Source organism: Equus przewalskii, chromosome 12 (assembly GCF_037783145.1).
Source record: "Equus przewalskii isolate Varuska chromosome 12, EquPr2, whole genome shotgun sequence".
NCBI lineage: Eukaryota > Metazoa > Chordata > Mammalia > Perissodactyla > Equidae > Equus > Equus przewalskii.
In genome coordinates this window covers 10,381,976-10,407,567 of record NC_091842.1, presented here as the reverse complement: position 1 = coordinate 10,407,567, position 25,592 = coordinate 10,381,976, and the positions used below count along the sequence as shown (strand labels likewise).

At 42.3% G+C, this 25,592-nt stretch overlaps 1 protein-coding gene across 1 annotated transcript; it reads right to left on the bottom strand.

The window, feature by feature from the left end:
- Positions 1–349: 349 nt before the first annotated feature.
- On the bottom strand, positions 350–24,888 carry YWHAG (tyrosine 3-monooxygenase/tryptophan 5-monooxygenase activation protein gamma). The gene is made up of 2 exons (XM_070566411.1): positions 24,521–24,888; positions 350–3,809 (listed from the first exon to the last, which is right to left on the bottom strand). The coding sequence occupies exons 1-2, from the start codon at positions 24,605–24,607 to the stop codon at positions 3,153–3,155; spliced, it is 744 nt and encodes a 247-aa protein (XP_070422512.1). The 5' UTR covers positions 24,608–24,888; the 3' UTR covers positions 350–3,152.
- Positions 24,889–25,592: the final 704 nt, after the last annotated feature.

Sequence of the window (25,592 nt, the reverse complement as noted above, 5' to 3'; positions counted from 1 at the left end):
GCCGGATTCAGACCCACACCTCCAAGGCTCAGTTTAGTAATCTGCCCAAGGACCAAAAGGAGCCATGGTTCAAACTCGGGCCTCCAGAGAGGCCTTCAGAGATCTAGGTGAAAGCGCTCATTCTGTGAGAAAGACTGGAGGCCCAAAAGGGGCAGTGAGTTTTCCAGGTCAGTAAACCCAGGTGTAGTTCCCAGATTCGGGTGCTTTCCAATATATACTGTCTTGCCCCTTCTTCCCTCGAATCCAAACTCATTCTTTGAGTGAGGGAGGAGGAATACCAATGTCCAATCGAAACTGTGAAAGCAAAGCAAAAATTAAAGTCATTAAATAAAACTAAGTAGCACTGACATCAGATCTGTAAGTTTATTTGCTCAATGTACGACAGCTACATAATGACTCACATTCATGATATTCCATCACTGAGGAAAACTGCTAAGAATGGTCCGTGTGTGAAATAATTCCTTAGAGAAACACGGAGTTGGAAAAATAATCACTGATTAGACCTTAAAAATAGTTCACTGCATAACATGACAAAAAGCACAAAGGCTCATTCAGAGAACATAGTCATTGTTCTCCTACACTGTAATAGTTATAATTTCACCATGACAAACACCAGACATTAAGATTAAGCTAACACTGGTGTTTCTTTTGCTCCCCCCCCCCACCCTTTAAAAACAAAATATATAACTGCATGTCACTATAGCAACATCCAAAACAGATCAATTTGTTACGATCACTATTTGGTAGAGCAAACTTTACCCCCAAAAGAAAAAATTAAATTAAAAAAACTTTAAAAAATTTGAAGACTTAATTTTTTGTCATAGGAATACATAACACCTACAGTATAAGTTAATAAATTTCAAGCTACTGTATAGAAATACAACACTAGCATGCACAATATTGTATCAATAGAGTAATGGAGGAGTAACCATTTCACTGGGGAGACAGTATCATAGGCAAGTGCATTTCTTTAAAAATAAAGAAAGAAAAGAAACCATTCAAGCTGCTTAAATATCAAGTCTCCCACTCCCTCTTCATTTTCAGCCCTCAGGTATGATTTTATCTTGCATTATTCTAAAAAGCAGCCAGAGCCAAAGCTGAAATTTAAAAGAAAAATAGGTTTTGTAATTCCAGTAAATCATTTCCAAATGCTACAAGGAAGGACACAACACTGCTCACGGGACATGAAGAGAAGTTAAGGAAAGCCCCACCTACCCCCCCAAATCTATTCCCATCCATGGCATTGACTGTAGGCCCCGATAACGGCACAAAAGCTGGTAAGCTTTCCTCTGTTAGTTCTTCTGGTAGGTTCAGGTAATTGGGACTTCTGCTCTAGCATGTGGAGGGAACCTTCTAAGGAAAGTCATGCTGGGCAAACTGTGCAATATTACAGAGTATCACCATCATTCTTCTATCTTCACTGTCACCTGGATCCTGTTAAATGTATTCACTTCATACTTGTAAGCCCAATTTTAGAATCAGCAAAAGCAACTGTCAGTTTTTCCTCAATTATCATTCATATCTCTCCTTGCCTGACTAAAACAAACAAAACAAGTCTGGTGTCGTTACCTATCTCGGGAGTTCACAGTTACTGATCTTATAAAAACGGCTGAACACACACTCAACAGGTCATGTTTTCAGACAGATTTATCCAAAACAAGAACGAAGGCCCCAAGGCTAACTGAAAACAAATTTGTGGAAATAGCAATGTAGTTTCTTTCCTTCAATTCCAAAATGTGCACTGATTGCACAAGAGACAAATGAATCTCCAACTTCTATGCTTCCATTAAAAAGAAAAAAACATATAGAAAAAGTTTTGGTCAAATAGGACTTAAGTATTTATTATCTGCTGATTTTAGTTTATCTTCCTACAACAATTACTTGGGGAAGGAGTGTCTTCAGGGAGGAAAAACTGACACACTTACAAGGCTCCCGAAATTGGACAGAATGTTTATGAATAGAGCTCTTCCTTCTGGATTTTTCCACCAGTAAGCTTCTAGCACCTGAATTTTCACACACTGCACCACCAACTTTCTCAAAATGATCTCCCAGCTTCTACAACCCATTAGCTTCTCTGAGAGCCATGAGCACAAGGTACAGTGGCGCACCTTAAGGTACACCCAACTGAGAGCCATCGGCGTAAGGTACAGTGGGGAAGACCCAAGTGAAGAGTGAGATGGCAGCGTAATCCCTGAGGAAGGAGCTGTGGCAGCTTAAAAATCAGGATTTCTCTGAAAATATCAACACAATAAATGACATACAGACCTGAATTTTCTCTATTTTTGTGGTGTTTAACGTTTCTATTAAAGTGATTACTAATTTTTGTGGTGATTTAAGTTGAGAGGAAAGAAGGACAAAAATCCCACAGCCACCTGCCAAGCACCTATTAACCAAAACCTAAAGTAGCTCTGATTCTCCTCAGGCAAGCCTTTTGGCCTAGGAGACAGATAACAGCAAAACCAACCTGGATAAGGCTGAATAAGGATGTAAAGCCAAAATAACTAGCAAAGAAAAATACACAATCGATGGCTTGATGTTACATATGGCTGTAATGTAGAAATACTGTAAACTGCAATTTAGTGTTAATACTGTCAACTAATCAGAGACTTCAGAAAACTGGCAAGGCCTAAATCACAAGGATAAATACACCTTATGTTCTAAGTCTGCCAGTTTGGGATTTAAACTATTCCATGTCTGGTAGAGTACGCCCTAAAAAAACTGCACAGCTAAAACAGATGAGATAGAAAGTACCCAAAACTTAAGACAAGAGCATATGTACATAAAAATCCTTACTGGAACCACAGAACTTATTGAATGAGGGCCATTCCATTTAAGTTTTCTTTTCATCTTAAACCCTATTACCTAGCAATAAGTTAAATTAAAGACAGACAGCTCCACTTGCATGAATCTACAGAACAGTCCATATGCCAGTGTGAGGCTGCTATTCCAATACCAGCACAGCTAGCCTGACTTTCCACTAGTGGTATTTTGGCAAAAATGTCAAAGAGGCGATCAAAGACAGGACAGGTCGTGGGTTTCTCCCTAGGAAGGTCAGCCCTCCCTTTCCCTCCCCCACCCGACCCCAACTCATGGGAAAAAAATAAAGACTGCAGTAGTAGCATCAGCGTGCGCTGCCAGTCCACCTGGGGGCCTTAATTGTTGCCTTCTCCACCATCGTCGTCTTGCTGATCGCTTGTCCAGAGCGTTAGGTTGTCACGGAGGAGCTGCATGATGAGAGTGGAGTCCTTGTAGGAGTCCTCGTTGAGAGTGTCGAGCTCAGCGATGGCGTCATCGAAAGCGGTCTTGGCCAAGTGGCATGCTTGCTCTGGGGCATTCTGGATCTCGTAGTAGAAAACGGAGTAGTTAAGAGCCAGGCCTAATCTAATGGGGTGAGTAGGCTGCATGTGCTCCTTGCTGATCTCATGGGCTTCGCTATAGGCCTTCTCAGATGACTCCACGACAGTTGCCCTTTTCTCTCCAGTGGCTACTTCAGCCAGGTAGCGATAATAGTCCCCTTTCATCTTCAGGTAAAACACTTTGCTCTCATACTGGGTCTCACTGCAATTCTTGATCAGGTAGTTATCCAGCAGGCTCAGCACATCCTGACAGACCGCTTCCAACTCCTTCTCTATTTTTTCACGGTAAGCACGGACCATCTCTATCTTCTTCTCATTGCCATCTGCAGAGGTCTTCTGCTCAATGCTACTAATGACCCTCCAGGAAGAACGGCGTGCCCCAACCACATTCTTGTAGGCCACAGAAAGGAGGTTTCTTTCTTCATTGGACAGCGGCTCATTCAGCTCTGTCACCTAATAGAGACAGAATAAAGAGTTGTTATGGTACAGATGATGTCAGTTGGGTTAATCATGTTTATGCCACTAAAACACAAACAGTGATTAACAGATAGAGAAGTCAGGCTATGGGGTTGTATGGAAGGCGGATGGAGGTGGAACAAGCAACAAAGAAGGAAAAAACTGCAGCCAGATCAATGGTGCCTGAACCCCTGCTTCCTCCCTAGAAGAGGACACATGCTTACCACATAGCTGTCCCATGAAAGAACTAGCAAGTCTAGCTCTTACATGAGAAATCAAATTTTGATCTAAATGGCAAAAAGTCCACAGTTCTATCATGTAACATTACATACATACCAATCCTGGGTATTTTAAGTCTAGATGGCTTATAAACCTCAACAGTTTTTTAAGAAAACAGAATGACAGTTGCCTTCTAATCTTGCCCTGTCTGCTAAGCTTGAGTCCCACTCCTTCTGGGTGAGAATATATTGAGTCAACTTCAGGATGACTTTTAAGAAACTAGGAGGCTTTTGTGCTCGTGTTTGATCATATGAATTATAAACCTCAGAAAGAAAGTCAAAATTGGGACCATGGGATTGAGTCTGACCACTGAGATGTTTTCGCCACTTGGGGAACTCGTATTCCTTAGTGTCTGACTGAACACAATTAGCAATACAAAAGATGGAGGGATGAGCTAGTACTTCGGAGCTGAGGTGGCCAACAGGGATTAACCTTCTTTCAATAAGGGCATTTCTAAAGGTTTCTATCTTCATCATCCCAAAGACTAATCACCTCAAGGAAACAAGCACCACCACACCAAGGTTCTACATTTTTATGACTACCAAACAACTGCTTATAATAAAGAAATTAAGTCATCACAACGCTACATTTGATTTATTTTACCTGATTTCTGTGATATCCGTCATATACCATTGTCTGATAACCACAGGAAACAGAAAATTTTACAAGAAGGCAAGAGCTCTGACTTTTCATTCCTATTGTGAGGCCACAATTTTACGTGTCTGGTAAACTCTCATATCCACGCCGCTGTATGCTAAGTCCATGGCTCAGTTACAACATCGGGAATCCCAGACCATTCACTATTTCCTAAGTCTTACATAAGACTAGACACTTCCTCACCTCATCCCCACATGTACCCAGTCATAACGTGTTAACTGCCAAAACTGCATACTTCTGCCCTTTGTTCTTCTGCCCCTGCCTAGAATACGTGTCAGTGTTCCTGCCTGGAAAATACTTTCACAGTGGTCAAAAACCAAGTTAATATTCATGTCCTCTATGAAATCTTTCCCATCTCTCCTCCTCCTACTCCCAGTCAAATTGGCTAAAGTCCTCACTCTCCCCGTGTAGATGAACCATAGCATCAACATAACATTATATTATTTATAGATGTGAAAGGCGGGGATATAATCCAAAAAGACATATCAAACCCTTTTGGGGTGGGTTAGGATACCAAGAGACTCTGTACGTATACCCCATTTCCATCCAGTACGTACCCCATTTTTTTTAAGCCTAAAGGATCTTTTTTTTTAACACTTTTTTTTTTTTTTGGTAAGGAAGATTGGCCTTGCAGGTAACAACTGTTGTCAATCTTCTTCTTCTTTGTTTCCCCCCAAAGCTCCAGTACATAATTGTATATCCTAGTCTAAGTCATTCTAGTTCTTACATGGGACGCCACCACAGCATGGTTTGATGAGGGGTGTACAGATCCACCCCCAGGATCCAAACTGGAGAACTCCGGGCCACCAAAGCGGAGCCCACAAACTTAACCACTCAGCCACAGTGCTGGCCCCTATACTCCACTTTTATAATCGAGGGGGAAGAGGAGGGTTATACTTAGTGAAACTGGTTGTGTAATTCAAATAGCATCTCTCAGAAATAATTAAATCACAATGTAAACCAAATCATACTTATTAGTTTACTGTAAGCAATTCAGTCTTTGAACTGATCATGCACTGCTTACTAATGCTCACAATAGCCAGTAAATGATAGACAGTCAAGTATCTCCTAAACTAGTAGTTTCCTAAATGAGTCGTTTTTCTTATGTTAACCTTTCACTATGCTTACCGATTTCCCACTATAATGCTAGAGGACAACAGTACCTCTACCAGACACAGGCTAGTGAAATAGACTGCAGTGTGGCAGAACGGGGGTTTGGTACCGCCGGGCTTCAGAGCAGAAGGAAACCAGGACAGAGGTGCTTTCTGCTCCATGACCCCCTACCCCACTCCCCTGTGGAAACTGCTTCTCCTGAATAACGAGGCTTATTATCTCATAGCCAATTTTTCATATATTCTAGGCTTTAAGACACTATTCTCAGCCCTGAGACCGCTGTCACTTCTATTGATTTCTGATGTATATTCAAATAACCCAGAAGACTGGGGTTTCCCCAGTCTCACCATTTGCAAAGTAACTTTGGGGGCAAACCAGTTCATCTCTCTGGGTCTTGATTTTCTTATCTGCAAAACAGAGATCTCTGCCTCTTTCATAACATTCTAAGTATATATCACACAAATGATAAAGCACTCCTGACAAAGTAAAGTGCTGTAGGGAGGTGGGCAATTACTCTTGAGAATATCTTGAACAATTTTCCTTCATTTTAATTCTCACACAGGAGGCCTCTAAATTTCTTACAGTAACAATCTCCTAGCTTATCTTCCTATTTCAACTATCTCTTCTCCATTTCATCCTGTTCTCTATTCTACGCTGAAACTTCCTTAGCTACCTTACATCACTTCCCTTCCATAAGCCTTAGTATCATATAGCCTGAAAATACTCCCCAGACTGGCTTTCAAACAAGCTGGGGCCTCTGCAGGCCTCGGGCACGCACACCATAGAACTGGAGCCCGCACTCACTGCCTGTGCAGACAGTGAAGACAGCCGCCTCTGGTGCAACTTGGCAACTGTCTCCAGTGCAAGAAGCCAGAGTGCCTGAGGCCACTGAGACTGAGTTCTGGCCTGTCCCCTAAATCATGTTATCCTTCTTTCAAGAGCCAGCAACTATTTAAGGTTCAAATTACCTCACCAGTATGCTATAGGGTGAGGTCTCCTCCCGCTGCAAAAGAAGTTCGGTGGCAGAGCCCAAAGGTAGCAAGCTGTGCTCGTGTAAAGTTTGCCTAGTTGCCTCACACCAACTGGAACCTGCAGATTATGAAATGCCAATGTCACCTTTAGATATACTAACTCAAGCACATTCGGAACATACCCAGATGTTCTCTGCCACTGAAAAACTAAGTTAGAGGGAAAAACTTTAAAAAGTCTGCTCAAAGGAAAGTGAGGTTTCTCTAAGAACTGTAAATCAGAATTTTTAAAAATCCTTAAGATCAAAATGGCTTGCATAAGAATTAATCTGTGATTTTTACATTAAAATAAAGTAGAGATCCCAACTATAGTAGTTTTAAAAGGTCAAAGGATAATTTTTTAAAAGGAAAAGAATTATTCCTCCAGTGTCCAAAAAAGATTTAAGCAAGATAGAATGGTTATTCAATGTGGGAAGATGTAAGAAATGTCTCACTTTGGAAGGGAGGGAACATTTTCAAAACAGTCACTGAATGGCTTCTAAGAATGCAACACTCACAAATAAAATCCCCCAAATTCACTGTCACGTCTGTTGGAAAACGTATAGTTTGTATTCTCCGGCACTGCACTTATAAGGTATATAAATAAAAACGTGTAGTTTGTCTTCTCTAGCATTGTGGTCTCCTTAAAAACAAACAAAACTAATCAACTCCTATGCTAACAGCTCAAGGCCAAATTTCTTTTAGCCAGAGAGCTATTAGCAAAAAGGTTAGAAAAATCTGTTATTCTCAGCCACAGGTTAAGAAACAAAACTCCCCAAAGCCCAGCTGCTAAGGAATCAGATCTTAACCAGCATCAACTGCTCTCCCCTAAGAGTTGAAGAGAAAAATCCTTCCTACCTAAGATTAGAAACCCTTGAGATTCTTGGAGAGCTATTTATGTGACTTTCCGACCCTAAGTCTTGGAGTACCAACTCATTCACAATTTCCTCAACTTATCTATCAAGAACCTTAAATTGTAATGAATGCAACTTCAAATGTTTAATTGTCTTAAATAAGATAAAACTTAAACTAAGTTTACTTTATTTAAAGGTATTTCTATCTTGCAGAATCTTGCGTACAAGTTACAAAGTAACAGTTATGGTGGTGAACAAAGGACACATTGATTTAAGAAAGCTGAAAATCGCCAAAGAATTTAAGTTCACATCCAAAAAACAGGAGGGATGAATAGGCGGAAAAAAGGATTTTTAGGGCAGTGAAATTATACTCCAGCATACTCTAATGATGGATACATGTCATTACACACTTGTCAAAACCCAGAGAATGCACACCACCAAAAGTGAACCCTAATATTAAGTATGGACTTTGGGTGATAATGACGTGCCAATGTAGGTCCATCGATTGTTCTAACAAAGGTACCACTGTGGGATATTGATAGTGGGGGAGGCTGTACATGTGTAGGGACAAGCAGTGTATGGAAACTGTGTTTTCCGCTCAATTTTGCTATGATCCTAAAACTGCTCTAAAAAATAGTCTATTAAAAAACAAACAAACAAAAACTAGCAGATGGGGCTGGCCCAGTGGTGTAGTGGTTAAGTTTGCGGTCTCTGCTTCAGCGGCCTGGGGTTCGCCAGTTTGGATCCTGAGCGTGGACTTATGCACCACTTGTCAAGCCATGCCGAGGCAGCATCCCACATATAAAATGGAGGAAGATGGGCATAGACGTTAGCTCAGGGCCAATCTTCCTCAGCAAAAAGAGGAGGATTGGCGGCAGATGTTAGCTCAAGGCTAATCTTTCTCAAAAAAACACAAAAAACAAAAACAAAACTAGCAGACATTAAGTATAACATTTGGCCTCACCATGCATTTTTTGTCCTCCTAGGTTTGGAATACTATTACCTGAAAGGGCCAAGAGGCCATGAAAAAAAAAAAATGCAGTGATTGCTATATATGAACACCCTACACCAAAAACATAAGAATAAGAAATAAGATGACAAGGTGCAAGATGGGCATCAGTGTCCACATAACGGACGGTGTCTATATACAGTGCAGGCAACAGAATAAACCACTACAAATATATGTGACACTGTTCTGCCTCAGTATAATTAATCGTGTATTCTAGAGATGACCTGTCCACTAAATAACTAAACAATTTTTAAATATGAAGTTAGGCCTTGCACATCAGAGAAAAATGCCTTAAACCTGAATTACAGTCTGTGCAGAAAAGAGTTAACAGAACAAGCTTGAGACTGCTATCTTTAGAGAGGTCTGCTTGCAAAGCTGACCCTTGGCTGGCATCTGAGAACTTGGGTTTTGGAAGGGTTCCCACCATTCCCAGCTAAGAATGGCTCAGTGTCCCTCAAACTGTTTGTGCAAACAATGTGGTTTATGCTAAACACTTGTTTTCCTTCTAGGAGTCTTGAGTTTGGTACGTGCTAAGCAGAAAGTGCCTATAGGAGCAGGCCCCAATAAAACCCTTGGGCCCCAAGTCCCTAAAGAGCCTCTCTGGGAGGCCACATTGCACACTTGCATCCTGAGAGTCCCCTGGGCGAGGACCCTTGGAAGCTTACGCCTGGTCTACTCAGACCTTCAGCCCAAGCAACTTGTCCCTTGGTTCATGTGGCTTTCTTTCACTGTAATAAATTATAGCCATGAGTAAAATTATATGCTGAGTCCTAGCAAATCACTGAACCTGGGGTTTGTCTTGGGGACCACCAACACGTATTCACTCTAGAAAACTGGATTATAACATGTCCCGTAAGGCGAAATGACAAGGAAAATATACTTAAAGGCCACTCATCAGATACTCCGTCAAGTGTTCACTGAGCATCTAGCATGTGCCACACTGCACCACACTGTACGGATGCTAGAAAATTTAGAGAGACATCCCCAAGGTGCTAGTTCACGGGAAGGAAACACAAACTTGTTCACATTATCAGTAACACAGATGTTCTTAAGGTAGCAAAACCACCCAGGAAGCTTAGAGGAGATTTTAACTAAGAAGTAACAAGATTAGGCAGGTTTTTAAAAACCAGCAGCAATCACCTGGATAAAAACTGTGCAGGAGGGGAACATGCCAGGAAGACAAACATCCCAGAAGAGTCATGAAACTTCCACGGCATATTCAGGGCCAAACTCAAGGTCTGAGAGATGAGAGGAGAGCTGGCTGAGAACCTGGGTTTTTCTGACAGCCACCCAAGTCCAGTTCTTTTCACAACTACCCTACAAGGTGGACATTATATTTATTTTACAGGTGTGATGTAGAGAAATGAAATGACTTTTTCTCAAAAATCAGACCACTAACATACAGCAGAGTAGGGACACAAACTGGGGCCCTCTGGCTTCAAATTCTGTGCTCTTTCTTCCATGCTGAGTCTCTGATGATGTAAACATTGCACACATCACAGAGAAATGGCTACTTTCTCTAATACATAAAGACGACATAAAAAGAATTTAAGATCAACCAGTAACAGAAAAAGGAGCAGGGGCCAGCCCCGTGGCCGAGTGCTCAAGTCCACGCACTCTACTTCAGCAGCCCAGGGTTTCGCCGGTTAGGATCCTGGGTGTGGACCTAGCACTGCTCGTCAGGCCATGCTGAGGCAGCGTCCCACGCAGCTCAACCAGAAGGACCTACAACTAGAATATACAACTATGTACTGGGGGCTTTGGGGAGAAGGAAAAGGGAAAAAAACCCAAAAATGAGCAAAACGAATGGACGGTTGAAGGAAAGGAAAACATAGGTAGAGCACACAACGTCATTCCTTATAAATGTTAATTTTTCTCCAATCAGACTGGCAAAACTTCAAATTTGATGACTCACTGTGAAACTGGTGTGGCTAAACAGGCACTCTCATCCACGGTGGAAACTAAACTGATAGGACCTTTATGGAGAGCAATTTGGAAATGACGGTCAAAATTACAAATACTCAAAAACTTTTTGATTCTGCAATTGCATTTCTAGAAATTGATTCACTGCATTATTTCTAACAGCTAAAGTCTGGAACCACCTAAATGGTCTTTGATGGGAGACTGGTTAGATTATGATACATCCATACAATAGGAATCCTAGATTGCCATTAAAAAAGTATTTGTAGGGGCCGGCCCAGTTGCATAATGGTTAAGTTTGCATGCTCTGCTTCAGCAGTCTAGGGTCCACAGGTTCGGATCCCAGGTGCAGGCCTACACACTGCTCATTAAGCCATGCTGTGGCACCATCCCACATAAAATAGAGGAAGACTGGCACAGATGTTAGCTCAGGGCCAATCTTCCTCGCCAAAAAAAAAGAAAGAAAGAAAAAGAAAAAAAAGAGAAAAAGAATCTGTATATTCTCTGTGTATTTCTAGAAGGGTCTGAAAAACAGAATGACTGGGAGGTACTCAATGTTGAGGTGGTCAAATTTGTACCTGTTACCAGTAGTACCTATTCAAACAAATCCTCTCCATAATTTACCATTAACCTTATCCACAATTAAAGCTTAAAGCTGTTTTGAAAAGCAGGTTTTCAAAAAGAGCCCCAGACGAATAGTTTTACATAAACAAGTTTACTAATGTGAATAACTCAAACCCACATCTGATGCTTTGTGCTTACCACCCCAACTATACCAAGAATGCCTTTTTTCCCTTATTTTAGTTGTAAAAAAATCTTTCATTTTATCTTTATATAGATTAGAGTTGCTATACAGAATATATACTATAGATTACGGCCCTCTTTCATCGTACCAAATACTAATTCTAATACTTTTCCAGTTTATTCCCAACATAATCATAAGTTTCCAAACATCACTTATCCTGTCCCAGGTATACTTCTTTCACTTGTATCATACTGCCTGGACAAGGAGAATGTTAACGCTCATAATGAGCATCTTTGTTTTGTTTTGAATTTAATGGAATATTTTCAGCGTTTCATTCTTAAATACTGACTCTTGGTTTAAAAGATACCTCTCATGTTAAGAAAGTATCCATCTATTCCATATTTTTTCTTGGGGCCGGCCCAGTGGTGCAGCAGTTAAGTTCACACGTTCTGCTTCTCAGCAGCCTGGGGTTTGCTGGTTCGGATCCCAGGTGCGGACATGGCACCGTTTGGCAAAAGCCATGCTGTGGCAGGCGTCCCACATATAAAGTAAAGGAAGATGGGCATGGATGCTAGCTCAGGGCCAGTCTTCCTCAGCAAAAAGAGGAGGATTGGCAGCAGTTAGCTCAGGGCTACTCTTCCTCAAAAAAAAAAAACCTTATTTGCAGTGTTACATTAACTTACGAAAATCAAATTATACTCAAATTCTACTGAGCTTTCAGTTAAAACCCTGTATCTCTTTTTCCCCATATGTGCTATTGTGAAGTGCCATCTGCACCAAACACAAAAAACAGTTGAATTTGGGGGCCAGGGTACAGGACTTTAAGCAAAAATAAGGACACTTTATTAGCCTAAAAAATTAGTTAAATTCAAATTACACAGGTTCTTACACAAACCCATATCAACTCCTTCATAATAATCTCCTCTTCCACAGCTTTTCTCTGCTTCTACAATTTCTCCTGGAATCAATGTCATGTTCACCTTCTTTGGGATTGTTACCTGGGTCCAGACCTCTGGTTCCACTTCCATTATCCAAGGTTATTCCCCCAAATTAATTATAAATAGTTCAGTTATCTTGATTTTGACAACTTATTCCCAAACCACACCTTGACCTCATTCAGAACCATTTACTTTTAAAATCAAACTCCTATAGGGGCTGGCCCCGTGGCCGAGTGGCCCAGTGTTTCGTTGGTTCGAATCCTGGGCGCAGACACGGCACTGCTCATCAAACCATGCTGAGGCAGCGTCCCGCATGCCACAACTAGAAGGACCCACAACGAAGAATATACAACTATGCACCGGGCGGCTTTGGGGAGAAAAAGGAAAAAATAAAATCTTAAAAAAAAAAAAAATCAAACTCCTATAACCTCCCATTTTACCAGTCTTCACTCTCACCTGCTGGCCTTGCTCTTGAGCCCCATGCTTTTTCTCTCAGCCCTGTCCCTGGAGGCTTTATTCCTTCTTTCCAAGGTTCGTCAAGATTCATCACTTCAATTATTTCTGCCTTAGTATACACTGTCCTACGTTTTGTCCTTCTCCTCCACCATTTCTAAAACACCCAAATGCACAATCAAGCCAACTACCCAGGCTTTCTACTCTCATACCCAAAATTTAGGCAAGGAGGGAGAGAGACAGAGGGAGACACTAACAAAAAACTATAGATTACAGCCACTACAAATTAAGCATTTCTTAACCTCAGTTGGGCCCTTGGCGCTCACTGCCTGGCAAGTCTCGCTTCTACCGCCTCTTTACAGAAGCAAGTGACCATGAGATGAGCCAATTTCAAGGCCCTTACTTAACAAACAACGGCACCCATCACTGCCTCCTCCCTGTAGACCAAACAAGGCGTTTCTTCCCCTCAATATATTCCCATCAGTCGTTCTCTTTCCTGTATTTTCCCTTCTACTCTCCTGCTCCTTCCCATCTACATACAGTCCAACTAAAGGATTAATATAAATAAATGATGCCTTTTAATCTCATCTTTCTTATTTCCTTCAAAATTAAGTTTCTGAAAATAAGTTTATATTTGTTACCATTTCTTCACATTTCATTCACTCTTTTACCCCAAGACCACTCTAACCACTCTAAAAAGCTGTAAACGTCTTCCTATTTCACATATCCACTGCTCTCTTATGTCTTCATCTTAAATCTTAATTCATAAAGTAATCTAACACTGTTGACTACACCCCCCCCCTTTTTTTTTTTGCTGAGGAAGATTTGCCCTGAGCTAACATCTGTTGCCAATCTTTTTTTATTTGCTTAACAAAGATTAGCCCTCAGGTAACATGTGAGCCAATCTTCCTCTATTTTGTATGTGGCATGCCACCACAGCATGGCTGATGAGTGGTGTAGGTCCACACCCAGGATCCAAACCCGTAAACCCAGGCCGTCAAAGTGAAGCGCACCAAACTTAACCACCATGCCACAGAGCTGGCCCCTACAATCCCTTTCTTGACACTCTCTTTATTAGCACTCTTTTCCAGTTTTCTGCATATATCACTATCTACTTAGTGTTTTCTTCCTCAGTTACCACATAAGCGCTATTCCCAGGGTTTCACATTTTGTCTTCAACTCTCCATTTTCCCTGGGTGACTTCACTATGCCTGGTTTTAACTTGCATGGGTATATAGAAGGCTCCCCTAGAAGGTCAGTTCTATGAGGACAGGGGATATTACTTTCTCCAGATCTTAGACCATACCCTGGCCCTTAGCAGGTCCTAAGTAAATATTTGTTTACTTAATGAATTAATAATAGGGAACATTGAGCGCTTACACTCTGCCAGGACTGTTCTAAGTGCTTTTCACATGTTAAATTGTAACCATGACATCTCTATTTACCTTCACTTAAATGTTTCCTCAAACTCAGCACGCCACAACTGAAATCATCGCTTCCATCATTTTTCCTTCCTCCCCTTTCTTGCTCTAGCTCCAGCCTTCAAATTCTCTCTCACACCTGCCCTCACTATCCTTGCCCAGGTACTCATCCCTTGAGACTAGACCCCTACTAATCGGTGTCCCTCCCTCTACCTCACTGCCCCATTCAATCTCCACATTGCTGCCAATGATCTCTCCAGACCAAAAATCAGATTATGATCCTCTTCTGCCTAAAATACTTCAATGACTCTCCATAGGTTATGCAGGAGCCCAAACTCCCAAGGCCCTTCATGAACTGGCCCCCATTTCCATCTTTTGACTCATTTCCAACTAGTCCCTCAAATGCACACGCTACTGCAGCATTCCGAGCACAGCCAATGGTGAACAAATAAACGAACCAGGCAACAGATTCTGCTCCTTGCACATCTTGAAGCTAAACATGCTGTTCCTTCTGCCTGGACAGTCCTTCCTCCAACAGTTCTCCCTCCCCTCCAGACTCCAAAGACACTGCTCCAGCATCGCTTTCTCTAGGAAATCTCCCCTCACGCCCAGTGTGACATCAGTGTCCTCTTTTGATCCCACAGCACTGAGCTTACTTCAATTTTTATGCGTGGAATGAATATTCTCACAAGTGTTCAATAATACCCCATCACAACTCTATCTTCCCTGTGTGACTGTGCATCAGTATCATTCACTTCTTTCACCTGCCTAGATCGTACACAAAATATTCAAATGAGCATCTTTTTTCTTCCTTTGTTTCAACCAAATCCCATCAAAACACTGTTTCCACACTCCAGTTTGTGAAATCCACACAAGACTACATTATTTTTGATGTACAGAAAGGTCACAGCTTCCCCCTATTTCTTTCAAGCGTGGTATACTCTTCCATTCAGTTCTGAGTGGCATCCTTTCACCTCTTGGCAATACCCATAAGACTCCAATGGCAGAAGTACAGTACTTACCTCCTGATGTTAAAAATCTGAAGTTCTCTCTTGATAAAATATACCACAATCACGGGAGTCAAATGTTTTATAAAAGAAACCAGATTACACTCATATTGGGTAAGATATCTTAGGACTGTCCTAACAGAAATTTGTTCTGTATTTAAACCTAGGCTACACAACGATCCTCTCAAAGACAACTAAGTGGGAAAATATTAAATATGCAGTAGTCTGAATGATTTTCAGTGCTTCTGCAAACAATGGGACATTTACTAAAACTAGCCAAAATAGATCAATTAATGAGACAACAGTTAAAAGATCAGAGGCTGGCCCCGTGGCCGAGTGGTTAAGTTCACGGGCTCCCCTTTGGCAGCCCAGGGTTTCACCGGTTCAAATCTTGGGCAAGGACATGGCACTGCTCATCAGGCCATGCTGAGGCAGTGTCCCACATGCCATAACTAGAAGGACCCACAACTAAAAATATACAACTACGTACCAGGGGGCTTTGGGGAGAAAAAGGAAAAAAAAAAAAAGATCAATAGTACCCAGATATACACTTTACTCCTTTTTTTTCTTTTGCTGAGGAAGATCAGCCCTGACCTAACATCTGCACCAATCTTCCTTTATTTTGTATGTGGGTCACCACCACAGCATGGCTTGATGAGTGGTGTAAGTCTGCACCTGGGATCCAGACCCACGAACCCAGGCTACTGAATCTGAGCATGCAGAACTTTAACCACTACATCATGGTGCCAGCCCCTATAAGAGAGCTTAGATTTAGCTTTTCAGCTCAAGCCTTAGGCAAATCACTTAAACGTTTCCACCTGTAAAATGGGAGCATCACTTAATAAAACTGCTGTGAAATTAAATGAGAAAAGTATACAAAGATGCTTCCCAAATGACAGTAAATGTCAAACTATATTCCATATTTTATCTAAGAGTGTGTAACTTAAAATCTTCTCTTCCCAAAAAGATTTTTGTCAGTGCAGAAATCTATAAACAGATGTCAAAAAAGTCATACCAAAAAGCACCATAGGGGGGCCAGCCCTGTGGCAGAGTGGTTGGGTTCCTGCGCTCTGCTTCAGCAGCCCGGGATTTTGCCAGTTCGGATCCTGGGCGCGGACATGGCACCGCTCATCAAGCCAGGCTGAGGTGGCATCCCACACAGCACAACCAGATGCACTCACAACTAGAATATACAACTATGTACCTGGGGGCTTGGAGAAAAGGAAAAAGAAAAGATTGGCAACAGACGTTAGCTCAGGTGCCAATCTCTAAAAAAAAAAACCAGTAGCCCAGGTTTTTCATTGTGTTCCAAATGCTGAGTTTAACTCATTAACATTGCACAGTAATGCTACGCTGCAACTCACTAACAGTACTGACTTGATTTTCACAAGAGATGGAAACACTTGCTAAATAAAAAGTTAGTCTTTAATCATTCTTTATTAAAAAATGAGTGCGTATGTGTATATATATCCAGTCAGATTAACAGACAAAAACAGGATCAAAATGTATGAGTACCGTAAGTCCAAAATAAGAACTAGTTATAATTATTTTTGAGAATCTACATGCTAGACAGAGTTCTAAATAAGTAATGTGAATAGAAGTGTATCTTATGCAAGTTTTAAATAAAATTCAATCCGTTACTAAAGCTTGAAGTTTACCATATTGTTTTCCCTTCCTCAGTAAATGGATCCTGTTCCAAAAATCTAAAGTTCTTTTCTGCAGACCCTTCAAGTGTTAAAAAAGTAAATGAAACAGCAGCATCCCCACCTAAACTCCTGATGCTAAACTGGTCAGCTGCACACTCCTGAGCGTGGATTCAGATCCAGGCTGTCCAGGCCCAGATGGCTGGTTTATATACTTCCTACCTATCTGTACATACACACACTCAGCAGTATAAGAGTATAAGTATACTCAGACTTTAAGGCAAAAATCATTTTTAAAAAATGTTTGGCAAGCAACAAAACCAATAAAAGCAAAACCTGTTAACTTACATCGTCCTCCACAAATCAATTTGCTTTTAGTTCTTCTATCAGATTAGTGATAAAAGTCACAAGAACTGAGAGAAGAATCCAACTTTGTTGTCCTTTCCAGGAAAAAAAGGCAGTAAAAAAGGAAGCGAAAACAGTCCTGTAATGATACAACTCGTCTCTTAACCTACAGACACTGTATCATCCTTCCTGTGCCCACTCATGACCCACCCAGCCTTTCACGCCCTCATGAGAGTAAAGGCTGATGGGAGGCAGCACGTGGATGTCAACTGAAAAAAAGCACTCCAGGGGCCAGCCCCGTGGCCGAATGGTTAAGTTCACACGCTCTGCTTTGCAGGCCCATGATGGTTTCGCTGGTTTGGATCCTGGGCGTGGACGTGACACCGCTCATAGGACCATGCTGAGGCAGCGTCCCACGTGCCACAACTGGAAGGACCCACAACTAAAATATACAACTGTGTACTGGGGGGATTTGGGCAGAAAAAGCAGAAAGAAAAAAAAAAGAAGATTGACAACAGTTGTTAGCTCAGGTGCCAATCTTAAAAAAAAAAATAAGCACTCCCCTTAAAATCAAAGAAAAATGAAATTACCTGCCATCTGGATTAAATGCTTTAAGGAAGAAAACTACACTTTGAAGTCGCCAAATCTGAACGTAAAGAGATCTTGTTCATAATCTGAGCATTTGTGGCAAATAAAGGGTAATTTTAGGTCCATAAAAAGCCATCTTCCAAGAAAGTATATCCCAAAGGGGCCAGAAGAGTAGGAAAGTACACAGATACAAGGTTGGTCAACATGCCGACAAATGGTGAAGCTGCTTACATGGGGGTCTATTTTACTATTCATCTCTATGTTGTGTATATTTGAAAGTCTCCATATCAGTTTTTGGGTTTTAGGGTAAACATTCCAACAAGAAAACCAGCAAAAGGGACATCTGCCACAAATAAGCTAACAGGCAAGCTTTCCCCCATTTCAACCTCTTTTTGTTTTTCTTCTTGGAGTAGAAAGGGCAATACGGTATGCTGAATTTTGAACCATGTTTATGTAATACCTAGTCAAATAATTACATTTTTCAAAACTTTTAAGAGACAATACCCAGTACTAGTGATAGTTTCAAGATCCTTAAAACTTATTCTTAGCTATTCCTTCAGCAGCTCCACTTTTGGGTCTGTGTCCTAATGTATAAACTGTGTTTGAGTTTTAGCCAAAGATATTTACGGCACTATTATTTATAAATATAAATTTGGAAAAGAGCCTAAAGGCTAAATAAAAGTATAATTAAATTACGACACAGCCACAGGATTATTCCGCCATTGAAAATACTAATGACAGAAGAAAATATCCTTGAAATAATGTCAAGTGAAAAAGGCAAGGTTAAAAGCCTAAACTCTGTAGAAAAAGACATGATGGAAATATCCCTACATGGGGAATGACTATGGCAATGATTTTTGTCATTTTCCCCCCAATTTTTCTAGCCTCTGAAAGGCCAGGCATTTTTGTCATCAGCAGTCTCAGCCTTCCCAAAACCAGACTCTTAGCAAATCACAGCATCCCAAAACTCAAAATATTCTAGAATATTCCCTGTCTGCTCACTTGTCCCTACTAGCCTTCCTTGCATCAGAACGTCCTTTTCTGCTGTTCTCATCCTCCTATCCTAATTCTTGCCGTTCTGGATTGGGACATTTTCAACCTCGCAAAAAAAAAAAAAAAAAACCTAGTGTAAAAAAAACCCTAGTGTAAAAAAAACCCTAGTGTCTAACCTTTAAAGTCTGTTTCTATCACACAGATGTAATTAGGAAGACCAGACGTAGGTCATACGTGCGAGCGGAGGATGACTCGAAAACAACATCTGTCCACTAGTCTACCCATGCCGGCAGGCCCTCATGGAAAGGATACCGGCAGGGAACAGGGATTATCTGCATGGCTACTACCCATGCTGAGTCTTCACTGCAGACACACTCACTACTTCAAGTTAGACTGCCACAAAAGGAGCACTGTACTGAACTAACGTGAAACAATGAAGCAATCCTGCCAAGAAAAAAAAAGTAAAGCCTACTTCTCCGTCCTTAAAATCCTGGCACCAGGGGCAACCTTATTTCCTACACCTAGGTTATTTAAATATGGCAGCTTAAGCGTAATATTAACAATTCCTTTCAGAAAGCTAAGGAAATTTAAATATCTCTTCAAAATAAACCTGCATTTTTAAAGCCTTCGTCTCGTTACCTCTCAGCCCTCTCTCACTTCTCTACACACCGCAGCTGCTCTTCACACTCAGCTCGTGGGGGAGGCTGGAGAAGGGATTCCTCTGGAGCTACTGTCATTATACATTCAGCTGCCCGCTGCTGTCACTGTCATTCCCAGCTCCGACAGCACTGCTCTACTAACAGAATTATTAAGAGGGGAAAGCTGACACTACACTGGGTCCTACTCACTAAGTTTGGCTTTAGAGCTCTCCAAAAATAAGATATCGCTCCAAAGGTTAAGAGGACAAGACCAACGAGTTTATCTAGAAATTTATTAACATTATGTTAAAAATCTGTATATGTAAGAGCACTCTCATTTCTATTTACCAATTCACAACCCAATTAATGCTAAGTGGCACAGTAACAGCAGTCAACTTAGGTAAAGAAAAATCTCCCTCTGTGGGACACACCCTTACAAGTGAAATGCTGATGAAAATTTGGCTTAGACTTCACCAGTTCTTTAAAAAGGAAGAAAAAAGACTCATGCAAAGTCTTTAAGATTTACAATTTTTATTGTTTCTGCAAAATCATGGGACCAAACCACTTATTTAACCACTTATCTTAAAATTAAAGCTTTCTTTTGGGAGTTTTTATTGATCACTTTTCATGTAACTATTTTTCTGCTATTCAAATTCATAAATTAGTAAAGTTAAAATTTCAAGGGTCTCTACAAGTGCCAGTTTAACGATAATACAGTTTGGTGGTGAACCAAAATGACAGCTGATCTCTAAAATGGAATTTGGTGAAGACAACAGGAAAATGAATATGAGAGGAAAGGCCACAAAGCAGCTGGCAGTGGTAGCCTTTATCACCTAAAAAGACAATAAATATAGCTTCCCAAAGCTATAGTTTCAAGTATTGGGTTAAGCACTAAGAAACAACTTAGAAAACAAGACAAAAGAAAAGATAGTGGTCTATACGTGATTTCTTCCCTTTGACTATTAAACATACAAAGTGGTCTTTGCTTTTCTTCCACATCCCCTGGACTGTGGCAGGACACAGGAATAACAGCCGTCTTGCCAGATAAAAGGATTAGGGTTGGTGACAGCAGAGGTGGGCAGCAGCTCCTGGCAGCCTCAGAAGCACTCTGGTAACCCAAACAACGTATTTAACACATCTTATTTACGGGAATCCCATCAGTTTAGAATGTCATGCTTCAATAGCTCACCACCCAGTGCCGCAGTGTCCACCAGGGGACAGCTGCCACCGCAGGGAAATCACTTATAACAAAGTCAGCCTTGGGGTGGAAAGCGAGTCATAATACAGACACCAGCAAAATTTCCATAATCTCCAAATAGTTAATAATCCGCTAGTTTCAGGTAAATTGTTCTTACTTATTTGGATGAGCATCATGTTTTGTAAGCTCTATAACTTTTTAAACGGAAATATAAACCTAGCTAAAATAACCCCTTTTTAAAATCTATGCTGAAAAGGTTCAGATGTTAGAAAACAAAGACAAAGGGACGGCGATTCCCATTGGCTGTGAGCTGTAGGGCACTTCATTACTGACACATTCCTGAATCAGTAATCAGGTTTTGAAATCTAGCCAGCTGCAGCCAGACCATCACCACTTGAAAATGGTTAGTTTACGTTATATGACTTTTACGTCAATAAAAACAAAATCATTTCTCCACTCTTCAATAATTTAGAGTTTAATTTAATAAACAAATAAGACTTCCCCCAAGTGCTATGGGATGAAATCCTCTGCAGTTAATCCAAAGGACTGTAATGAGGATGCACATTTACCATCTTTCATCTCAATGTAATTCAAAAGATACACAGGAGATTTTTTTTAAATAATTAGAAAAAACACTTAAATAGTCACTACAGTTCTTGCAAAAGATAACACACAAAAAGCAAACTGTTATCTGTATCCTTTCCACTCCAGAGAAGAGAACAATTGAAACCACATGACCCAGAATAATGGCTGGCAGAACTCCACCTCTGAAGAGTCTACAGAGGTGTCATTACTCCATTAGTGATAATGGCTATTGATCTGGCCTCCTGGAAGAGCTAACAGGAAAAACAGAGTATTTAAGATAGCAAGAATTTTAAAGTCTATCGATTCCACTAGAAAGACTTTTTTACATAATTAAGATAGCCTTTTGGCACCAATGCCCCCCATACACCCCTCAGTTAAATTGCTTAACCCAGTAACTTCAACAAAATTAGCAGCCCAGAACCTTTCCCCCGGAAGGCAAGTACCAGTAGCCTACTTAGAATAGTAACTTAAGAGGTTATTAAAATCCAAAGGACAGGACAGTACTATCTTAACAAGTAGGAGACCTCTAGGTGTTCACTCTCTCCTTAAATGCAAGATGACATATTTGTCTTAAAAGACTAAACTTCCCTCTTTCTTCCTTTTCAAAATACTGCATATTATTTCTATGCTGGTCATCCACATACAACTACCACTTGGCACAAGTCCCAACAGTGTTATTACTAGGATAACTTCATTGAATGCAAATAAATTTAATCCCTCTATCATCAGGATGATTTCAGCCTGAGAAAAGAGCTCACTTGAGTGGTAGGACTGAGTATTTTCTTTGTATCTGCCTGTATTTTCGAAATTCTCCAACAGAGGAAGAAACAAAGTTCTATAAGTTGTTACCATTTGGGGGCACCTACACATTTCTTATTTAATCCGCATAACTTTTCCAAGTAGATATTGATCCATTTTACAGATGAGGATAATGAGGGCCAGAGGAGAGCCTAACTCCTCAAAGTCACAGTAAAACAGGTTTGAAAAAGGTCTGCTTTATTTTATAAACTGTTCTTTCCTCTATACTCTGTCAGGGAGCAGAAGCATAAATATAGCAAAAGAGACCTTTTCCAAATCCCCACCTAAAGTGTTCTGTAACAGATTCTCATTCTCTAACATTTACTGAAAACGACCAAGTAGGAAGTCCTAATTTTTAAAGGTTTTTATTAAAACTTGCCAAATTACTAATTTGCAATAAATCTAAGCATACAGCCCGCCCCTGCACTATCATACAACATTCTTACTTAAAACGTCTATCTTTATTCCGTCATTGCCCAATTTTAATAGTGAGATTAATGCTTAAAAATAGGAATGTATCTTATAAACTTTCGTGAGAAAACTAGAAATAAGAAGGCAAATAGACATATCTAAAGGTCACTGATTTGCAAGTCTAACGTTAAATGCAATTCTTATTTTTTGGACCAATTCTTATCTGGTGGAAGATGAAGTGCTTAATTCCACCCAGCTAATCTGTTAATTTCTGCATTACCTTGGACAAATGCCATTTGCATACTCCCTACCAGCCCTTAGGTGCATTGCAGCCTCTGTGTCATTGTGTGTGACATCACTGGGTTGCTATGGTTATAGGTGCGAGGTCACTCGCTTTCCTGTGAACCTAGAAATATGGAAAAATTAGAATAGTCTAAATAACACAAACCAAAGATATTTTCAATACTGATATTAAAAGTGCAACTTACATCATTTGAGCCTTAAAGATAGTGACTGTGGCAATATGATAATACAGCAGTACTCCTAATTTCAGAACCAATTCTCTTCCTTAATGAGATAAAAACCTTTTTTGTTAATGTAGCTGGCTTAAATATAAAGGCATCGGCATCATCATCTTTTGGGAACCAGTAAAGTTATTCAAGTTATTCTGTAATTAGTTATTTTGTAAAAAGTTATTCTATAATTAATAATTACAAAACATCTATATTGCTTCGTTAAAAAGATTTAACATGCAAGGTACACTCCTACACCCACTTCACACTGGAGATGCATTTTAAAACCTTTGTTACATAAGGCAGAAAGTTAAATATTAAGATAGTGGGAGACCTAAATCATTAATTAATTTTCCACGTTTAACTGAATAATGCTCAAAAAGTCCCCCCTCCTCGAATATCAAACTGGTTGACAGCCCATCAGATAAATGTAGTGTTACTGACAAAATGGTGCAATACAGGCAGGAATCTGCATCCTGGACAAAATGCGACACCTGGAGATCAGTATTCGCTTTTCATCAGAATGAGGATGCGTTAGCTTTTTTTTCTTTAAAGCCTCAGATGTATCTAACAAAACAAATTAAAAAAAAAAAAAAGACTTTTGCCCCTTTAAAATAACTCCTCCCAGCCTCCACCCAGTCTAGGCTCTCTGCAATATGACAAATGCAGAATCTTCTGGAATGACTTGATACTGCCTCCCACCACCGCTTTGTTTGCAATATCAGAACAGAGAGAATATTTTTTCAACTTATAGGAATTTCAACAGATGTGTGCCTGTATTTTAAAAAGAAACAGCATATGTCACAAATTGAACCAGTCAGCTAAATTCACCACCTTTATTTTAAAGACAATACCTTACCCTTTTCAATACAAAAACGGGGGGGAAAATAGGGATGACATGTTGAGAACAATCAATGCAAACGCTAGCGAGACGAACGTTGCCCCTTTCCAAAAGCAAGAGAACTTCTTTTGGAGAACGGAGAAAGGGAAGCCTTTTGTTAAGAAAAACGTGAGCGAGGTGGTTTCGATTTTGCACCATTGAGCCCAGGTTTTCGGGAGACCCTACATTTTTCCCGGGGAGGTCCTAAAGGATCTGTCAGGAGAGGCAGTGGGGAAGAAAATGGGGGGGTGGGGGGGAGTATTAGAAAACCGGAGACCTGCTGAGTGAATGGGAAAGGCGCCGCCCAGACACCAGGGAGAGAAAGAGGAACCGCATCCATGCGGTCCCCCGCCCCCACGCCCAGGCTGGGAGGAGGGGAAGTGGGGCACAAAGGATGCGCACGGCCCCCGCTCAGGTCCCCGGCACGCCCGGAGACGCGGCGGCCGGAGACCCGGCTCCCGAGCCCAGCCCAGCCCTGCCAGACCCCGCCCCAGCCCGAGCCCGGGAAGGGCCGAGGAGGCAGCGGCGCCGCCCCGGGGGACGCTCGGGGAAAGGCTCTAGCGCTCTCGGGACCCTCCCCAGCCCCCTCGGTGGGTGAGCAAGGGCGGCCCACCCTGCAGTCGCGACGGGCGACTCGTCCCCGGGCCGTCCCAGCGAAGGCCCGCGTCCGCGAAGGGGCTGGGGCAAGGCGGGGGGAGGGGAAGAGAGACTCACGTTCTTCATGGCCGCGGCCATGTCGTCGTAGCGCTCCGCCTGCTCGGCCAGCCGGGCTTTCTGCACCAGTTGCTCGCGATCCACCATCTTCGGGGGCTGGGTCGGGCCGGGCGAGGAGACCTGGGCGGCCTGAAGGGCTTAGAGGGCAGCTGCGGCGCGGCTGGAGCCCGTGTGCCGGAGACACCGACCCACGAAGCGAGCGGCTGAGGCGACGGTGGGGACGCGAAGGCTGCGGCTCGAGCTGCGACCGCGGGACCGTGCGCGAGGCGGCTGCGGCTGCTGTGCGTGCCGCGGGCGGACAACCCCCTGCGGCCCCGCCCACGCCGCGTGACGCAGCCGGCCCCGCCCCCCGCCTGCGCACCCCGCCCAGGCCCCGCCCCGGCCCTTCCGCTTCTCCGGCCTCCCCTCCGCAGCGCAGCTCGCCACCGCCTTGTGGGCGTCCCTTCCTCCGCCGCTGCCCCTCAGCACTTCTCGTTCTTCATTTCATCCCAGTGGCTGCGCCCCAGCTTCTCCAGACGCGCCCCCGACCTGTCCCGCTGCAGACCCCCACCCTGCTAGGCCCCGGCGCGTGGGCCTTTGGGAGTTGTAGTTCATCCTCGCGTGGGGGTGATACGTTGAAAAGATCAAGGACAAAGGGGCGGTCAAGACTACATCTCCCAGTGGTCATAGCGCGCAGGCGGAGGAGGATGGGGGGGGCGTCTAACTTCGGAGCCGCTGGGGACCCCTGGCGGGGACCAAGGCTGCGTCAGTCCGGGCGAGTGCTGATTCACTGCCGCGCCCCATATTCTTTGAGAAATTACCAGGGGAAGGGGCCCCAGGGCGTCCGCCCTGGAGCCCCTTCCCCAGATATAGTAGCAGGCCATGAGGGGATTGGGGAGGGGGGCGCGACCGCTGTAGATCCAAACTGTCAGGGTGGTGCCCGCCCGCAGGATGGTTGAATTAAGGAGCTAAACCCTGGGGGACTGTCACCCTCCCATACAAGCTTCCAGCTCCCCATCCCTAGCTTGAGATTCTTGGACCTGAGGAGGTGAAAACATGGAAGGATAGATTCCACCGGGGTACTGGTTAATTT

What these genes read in the sequence shown, in the direction of transcription:
- YWHAG (XM_070566411.1), bottom strand. Translation starts at nt 24,607, where the DNA reads ATGGTGGATCGCGAGCAACTGGTGCAGAAAGCCCGGCTGGCCGAGCAG. An exon ending in TGGCCGCGGCCATGAAGAAC is followed by an intron (nt 3,810 to 24,520) that starts GTGAGTCTCTCT and finishes TGTCTCTATTAG; the next exon opens with GTGACAGAGCTGAATGAGCC.